At 52.1% G+C, this 7,467-nt stretch overlaps 2 protein-coding genes across 2 annotated transcripts in view; one reads left to right on the plus strand and one right to left on the minus strand.

Annotated features, from left to right (window-relative positions):
- Positions 1–3,118, plus strand: part of COCSADRAFT_177591 (uncharacterized protein) — a 7,854-nt gene extending 4,736 nt beyond the window's left edge. The window contains exon 5 of the mRNA XM_007696933.1: positions 27–3,118. Coding sequence (XP_007695123.1) covers positions 27–2,690 — 2,664 coding nt within the window. The 3' untranslated portion in view covers positions 2,691–3,118. The remainder of the gene's footprint in view (positions 1–26) is intronic.
- On the minus strand, positions 3,115–5,915 carry COCSADRAFT_107054 (uncharacterized protein; the record flags this gene model as incomplete). Its single annotated transcript, XM_007696934.1, has 5 exons — positions 3,115–4,396; positions 4,453–5,341; positions 5,392–5,580; positions 5,663–5,781; positions 5,842–5,915. The coding sequence occupies 5 exons, from the start codon at positions 5,913–5,915 to the stop codon at positions 3,301–3,303; spliced, it is 2,367 nt and encodes a 788-aa protein (XP_007695124.1). The 3' UTR covers positions 3,115–3,300.
- Between the last annotated feature and the right edge of the window lie 1,552 nt (positions 5,916–7,467).

The raw sequence follows: 7,467 nt of genomic DNA on the forward strand, positions 1-7,467 counted from the left end.
CAGTCGCTGCATCAGTCGGTGAATCAGTCGCTGCATCAGTCGGTGAATCAGTCGCTGCATCAGTCGGTGAATCAGTCGCTGCATCAGTCGGTGAACCGGTCGATGAGCCAGTCGATGAGCCAGTCGATGAGCCAGTCGATGAGCCAGTCGATGAACCGGTCGATGAGCCAGTCGATGAGCCAGTCGATGAGCCAGTCGCTGAATCAGTCGTTGAGTCGGTTGCTGAATCAGTCGCTGCATCAGTCGGTGAATCAGTTGCTGCATTAGTCGGTGAATCGGTCGCTGCATCAGTGGGTGGATCAGTCGCTGAGCCAGTAGCTGAACCAATCGCTGAACCAATCGCTGAACCAGTTGCTGAACCAGTCGAAATTCCAGCAGAGGCCGAGCCTGAAGAAGAGTCACCCCCAGTGTCCGAGATAGAGGTTGAAGAAGAATCACAGTCAGAGGCTGCAACCGAGTCTGTACTTGCAGAGAACCCTATTCCACCAGAGGAGCCAGAAGCTGAGGAACCCGCGCTCATTGAACCAGAGGCGGAGCTAGAGGTAGCACCAGAAGCGGTGCCAGCAACTGAGCAAGAACCTGTGCCAGAACCAGAGGCTGAGCCAGAGCCTGTGCCTGAACCATCAACAGAGCCAGAACCCGAGCCACCTGTGGAGCCTGAGCTTGAGCCACCAGCGGAGCCTGAGCCAGAACCACCAGCGGATCCCGAGCCTGAGCCCCCAGTGGAACTCGAACCTGAACCTCCAGTGGAGGTTATACCAGAGCCACCAATGGAGCCAGAACCCGAGCCACAAGTGGAGCCTGAGCCTGAACCACTGGTGGAACCAGCACCCGAGCCGCCCGCAGAGCCAGAGCCAGAGCCAGAGCCTGAACCAGAGCCTGAACCACAGATTGACCCGGTGGTATTGGTAGGGGGAGTAGCCAATAAAGGAACCACGGAGGATATTGCCCCTGTAGACAGGTCCTTCGACTTCAGTCAAAGTCCAACTCGACCACCACCACCTATTCCCGTCGATGAGCACAGAGAGCGCGACATCGCAGTTGACGATGAACTTTCAGCGGAGCCTCCTGTCCGCGAGAAGACCCGTCGGAGGCACTCGCATGCTCATCGTGACGGCTATCATTACTCGAGTCGTAGGCGTGAAAGTGATGCTAGTTACAGGGAGCGCCCGATCATGGCTGTACCAGACCCTTCCAGCATGCCAAAGACCAAGCGTCGCGACAGCATGAACGAACGCGAGGCTGAGCGGAGAAGAGAAAGACTACGTGAGGCTGAGAAAACGGGTAGCAGTAGCGACAGAGAGAAAGCTTATCCGGAGTATCGGTCCCACCGCCGCGATAGTAGGAGCGACGAGAGACACCCTAAACGTCGCCCCGTTGAGGAGAAGGAAGATGAAGCAGAGAAACTAAGGCGACGTGAAGCTCGAAGGGCTGAGAAAGAGCGACTTGCTGCTGCGGATGCTGCTCGGCTCAAAGCTGAAGAAGAAGCTAGAAAACTGGAACATCGTGAACGACGCCGTGCAGCAAAGCGAGCAGAGGAAGAATACAACAGAGCTCAAGAGGAACGTCGAAGGCTCAAAGAAGAGAAGAGACAGGCTATTGAAGATGAGGAACGACGAATTCGACACGAAAAAAGGCGACAGAGGCATGAGGCTGAGAAGGAAGCGAAGCGTCTGGAGCTGGAGAAATTGGAACAGGCTGCACGTGATGAGGAAGAGGCCAAGAGAGTTCGACGGCAAAAGAGGGCAGAGCGGGAAGCAGCTAAACTAGCAGCGGCGCTTCAAGAAGATCTTATCGAGCCACCACGCGACACTGCTCGACGTGTTGCAGAGGACTATGACGAGCCACTGCCACCTCCTCCTCTACCACCCGTCGTTGACGAGACCCCACGCAGTGCACCACGAAGACGACTGAGCATCCGAGACACTCCGCCGGGCGGAAAGCGCGGTGGTATCTTTGGAGGCATTTTCGGTCGTTCGAAGACGGAAGCTGCTCCACCTGTGCTTAAACCCACTCGGTCAACCCGCGCGCGCGCAAATACGTTAGACGGTCCCATCAAAGTTCCAAGGAGAGAATTCGAGCCAGAGAGTTCTCCAAGCAGAGACATCTCATCCAACAATGAGAGCCGAGACCGGGGCGAACGTGCACATCGTAGTCGACGTTATTCACACCAGCGCCGCCAATTCGGATCGCCTGAAGAAGAAGCCGAGTACTACAGGTGGAAAGAAGAACGGCGCTATATGCGACGTCCAGAACATGAAATGCCTGGTGGTAGGGAGGGCGGAGTTACTTTTGCATCGCCAATCGATGACCTTCCTCCGCCCCCACCTAAACCTTTTGAATACGACGTCGACGATGAGGCAATCGATGATGCGGAATCACCTATCATCGAGGATGCGGCCGCAGTGGTTGGTGTAGCCTCTTACTCGGACGAGGAACGACGCGAACGTCGACGCAGTCGGCGCATGTCCAAGCCAGAGGAACGTCCCAAGACACGCCGCATCTCCGTCACTGAGAAGGAGCGACCTTCCGGTCGTCGCCCTGAGGCTGACCGGCCACGAACTCGGGACCGCGGAGATGACCGACCACGTGTAAAGAGAGGCGAGAACGAGCGCCGTGACAGAAGAAAGAAGGAAGAATCGAGTGGTCTCAAGGGACTATTTGGAGGACTCAAGAAGAGAATTGCTTGACTAAGACGATAACGACGACACACTGACAAAGAAGATGAGAAAAATTCCTTTACGAATCTGGGTCAAAGGCGTTAATCGGCGGGTGGAATTTACAGCATCTTGCTTCTCTTTTACCGACCGAAAAGGAATAATCGTTTACATCAGGTGTTCTCTGTTTTTTATTTCCCTCAGGAGTCTGGGACGGAAGTTTGGCGTCCGGTGTAAGAGGGGGCGGAACATATGTAATAGTACTTTGTACCGTTTCCTTTTTCTACTTCTTTCTTCATTCTGTTCTTTTTATTTTCTTCGTTTATATTTAGATCACCAGAGATGACTCGCAAGAGGACACACATACAGTATAACTTTGTATTTAACGTTGAGAAGATGACGAGGTAGAGATATTCATGATAGGAATGCCAAGTTATGTCGATTATGAAAAAGGTTTGGGTCTTGAGATTTGCTTGCTTGTGTGGAAATGACTAAAGTGAATGTAACTCTATAAGAAAAAGCGATAAAGCGTTGAAAAGGAAAAGAGAAGAGCATGCTGACGATTTACCAACTAGTTCACACGATAAACCACGACATGTTCATTTACAAAAGAAACCCGGGAAAAAAAACTTCAGCTCCAACCTCACCAAGCCCTCCCCGCATCCCTAGCAACCCACCTCCCCCTACTCTCTGGCCTCCCATTCCCACCACTAACCCGCCTCACCCGCCCCTGCACAACCTCATAAACCCCATCCGGCAAATCCGTCTCCCGCTCACTCTGCGTCCTTACCATCCGTTCCTCACCCAGCAGTAACCCCGGATACCCCAGTCCCTCCTCCTGACCCACCTGATCCACCTCGCTCCTCTCCCCAGCGTAACCTTGCAGCTCAGCCTCAGACTCCGATTGCTGATGAGCCAGTAAATCCGGGTTGATGATGCGGTTAAGAATGTTATTCGAGATACTAATGTCCGAGGTACGCGCTGAGCGCGACATGTAATTTGGCTGTGGCTGTGACTGGGAATACGAGTGTGAGAGGGCACTATTGCTTGCGCGGCTGGTGCTCCGGCTTCGGGGGACGCTGGGGGCGGGGGCGGAGTCGTCTTCGAGGTAGAAAGCGTTGGCGTGGGAGGGAAAGAGGAGGGAAGAGGAGGGGCGGGCGTGGGAAGAGGAGGTGGTCATTGTGCTTGTTGCGCTGTGTCTTTTTTGGAGTTTCTTGCGGGAAGGGGTGTCGTTGGTGTGTGTTTTTATTAGGGTCAAGGGGCTTGGACTATTGTGGATGCAGGGATCGATATCGGATTCGCAAGAGATTTGGCGACCGTGGGGTGGGTTGGGGGTGAGTATGGTTTCGGGGTAGGGATTGTGGGCGTTGTGCATGTGTTTCTTTTCGTCGTATTGATGGGCAGTGTCACCTCGGTTGCTGGACTTTCCGCTACTTGCGGTTCCGATTAGGCGTTTGTGCCAGGAGGTGTTTGCGTAGTTGAAGTTGAGACGTTTTTCTGGGTCTTGCTTTCCAAACCATAGAGGTTCGTCTTTTGAGATTCTGACAGCATTGAGCCATGGATTGCCTGGGGCGTCGTCTGCGAGCTGGAAGATGACATCGACTTCTTCAAGAGAGCGGAATGCGGTCTCTGGGTAGAAAAAGTATACGAGAGGGATGATGGCAAGGTTTGTGGTGGCAAGGATGATCCAAGTTCGATAGGAGATACGCTGGAATGCTATTGGCGTGATGAAAACGACCCTGTGATTGTGTTAGCCATAGTATAACAAGAGGGCTGAGATTGAGGAATATCATACACGAAGTTGAGCAACCAGTTGGCACTTGTCGAGAGACCATTAGCCGGACCACGGATTCTTAAAGGCACAATCTCGACCTGATACAGCCATGCCATGCCCTGCCAACCAATAGCAAAGAAGACTGAGAAGATGAAGAGAAACACAGTACTAGCGATTCTGGCTTCCTGCATCGCCTTCTCAGACCACAAATACTGCAAGATGGTGATTAGAACCATGCAAGTCGACATACCCGTAGCACCAAACATCATCAGAGAACGACGGCCCCAGAAGCGATCGATTCCGACAACGACAATGAATGAGGCGAGAAAGTACAGAGTTGCTGAGCAGGATGCTAGGAGCCGGGCAAGCCATCCGGTGTATGACATGCGGGTAAGGAAGATCCAAGAAAGGTATTGCAAAACCAAATTGATGCCTGTGCCTTGCTGGAAGACTTGGACAAAGTAGGCCAATACAACACGATGAAAGCCCCGTCGTTCTTTGTTAGAGAACATGCCCACACTTGAACCTTGTGCCATGAGCAGGATCGCATCCTTGATCTGCAGAAACTCATCTTTGGTCTCGAAGCTGTCTGGATCGTCGTCATTCAGGGCGGCTAGCACAGTGAGTGCTTCTTGTTCGCGTCCAGTTAAGATCAGCCAACGAGGGGACTCTGGCAGGACGAATAGCATTGCGATAGCGGGAAGTGCGAACACGATTTGTAAAGCGATGGGAACGCGCCATGATGCTGAAGAGCTGTTGATGTAGGCGAAACCGAAGACGAACCAGTATGACAATGCGATACCGGCGGATACGAAGGCGCCGGCGCTAACCATGAGGATTGTTCCTTTGCGATGGGACTTGACGCATTCTGCTTGGTATGCTGGTGCGGTGGCTGTGGTAAATCCATTGCCTAAGTAGAATGTTAGCATTCATTACTGGAAAGATAGTAAAACTGCTTACCGAAACCAGCGACTGCTCGACCAATGACAAATTGCGCAAAGCTGTATGATGATGTCTGAATGATTTCGCCAATGACCCAGAAGGTCAAGCCCAGGATGAGTGTCCGTCGACGCCCAAGCAAGTCGCCAACGAAAATAGTTGCAATGGCCGACACGATGCAGCCCAGATGCCATGTTCCAACTGTGAGGCCTGTAGAAGTCAGTCTCGTCAGGTATCGCCACAGACACGCTGAGATTTGATATAGCTATTCTGAGTTGGCATTTAGACGTACCAGTGACCCATGCATCGTGGAATGAAACATCGTTGACGATGTCAAGTTGTGGAAATCGAACGAGAAATTGCTGAACGGTCAAAAGACCGCCCATCACACCCTGAGCGTATCCGAAGCACCTGTATCACATTAATTGACGAACCATAAGCGCAATGATCCAGAACGGCATGTCGACGTACAAAAAGCAGAAACCACAAGTTACACTAATGGCAGTCGCTAGACTCTTGCCCCGGAGTCCTAAGAATCGTGCCATTGCGTTTGAGGTCCTGCAACAGTATCAATGGAGTCAAGGCGAGGACAGTCCAGCGGGCTATCAAATGCATGGGACAATGAGCTGCGCTGTGTACGCTCGCCGGCGCAGGCGTTGCGACGGAGTGCTTCTAGTATTTTCAAAGCCTTTGGAACTGGGCCATATCGCCCAGCCGTCGCGGCTTCTGGCCATCAATGCAACGTCATGTTTTGCAGAATGGTTGTAAGCGTTCCGTCCAGCTAATGCAGGCATCCCCAGTAGCTATTCATTCATGACACTAACCGCCAAAGGGATCAGGCAGTATTCCCGCAATACGCTACATTGCCCCCAAACTATTTAGGAATGTAGCACAAGGGTGGCTTTTGACATAGAATCAGGTTTGAACCAGCAAGAAGCCGCAAATGATGTGTAACAACGGTTCATTCGAAGACGAGATATCACTCAGGCCGCGATGTTAGACTGGTGTTCGGCCCAGACAATTTCCTCTTACACCTACATACCGAGAGCTCTCAGCTGGGCGTGCCTTCAAACCGCAAACCTAGCACAAGTGTACCGTAGAAACCTTGTAGATGACAGATATTAGCGTAAAGCCTATCCAGCTATAGACTAGGAAGCGACCTTAGAGCACGCCACGACCCGCCTAATCTTGCAGCTGTCAGGTACGCGAGGCCGAGTTATATCCTTAGTAGTTGCTTCAGGATGTCTGACAGATGCGATCTCGATGGTCCGCTGATGTCATGGACATGCTAGCGTCGATCAAGCGACGAGATCGAGTGTTGGGGCCATGGGTTCTCGGAATTGCGTATCTCGAACACAACTTCTGGACAGCAATAACGAAAGCTGAAAATGAAGTGGACGAGCACACGTGAGTAAGTAAGACGTGTTCCAAGATAGACGTGGTTTGTTCTGGATCTCTGAAAAGCAAACATACACATGTGTACTAGAAAGATAAGGCCGTGTTGTTGATAGGCTAGCCGGATGCACCGAACTCTGCCGTGTTAATCGTCCCTGGTCCAGTATACAAGGTAGGTGCTGGACACAATCGTTGTCATGTTAGGAGATCGGCCAGATTTCGGTCAAACCTTCGGCAGCTGTAGAGGTGCCGGACGGGCCAACGCCGCGGACGGGCCAACGCCGGATTTCTCCCCAACAGTACTATCACAAACTTGAAGCTGTAGAGCTCTACATAAAAGCTATTATCGCGAGAAACTCTAGTATAGTAATCTCGTAGTATTGTTTATTTGATCTATCTACTGATATTTGATTGGCAGCTTGATGGGGCGGCCTGAACGCGAGCGTGGTGATGGTGGTGCAGCTGATCGATTAGCTCGCTGCGCACCACCACTACTACTGCCAACGATAATATTCTTTGATGCTAGCTCAGTAGAGCGCTTGAAGGTAGGCTTCTTTCCCCTTTGTGAGATTTTGATAGCTTTCTGAAGTCGTTTGTGGGCGGCTTGGCGGGCTATCCGGTGGGCAGCTGCTTCAGCTTTCTGCCTCTCACGATCTAGTTTTGCCTGTGCCCGCGCCCGCCGTCGCGCATCTAGTTCTTGAG

The sequence above is a fragment of the Bipolaris sorokiniana genome, assembly GCF_000338995.1.
Source record: "Bipolaris sorokiniana ND90Pr unplaced genomic scaffold COCSAscaffold_1, whole genome shotgun sequence".
Lineage (NCBI taxonomy): Eukaryota > Fungi > Ascomycota > Dothideomycetes > Pleosporales > Pleosporaceae > Bipolaris > Bipolaris sorokiniana.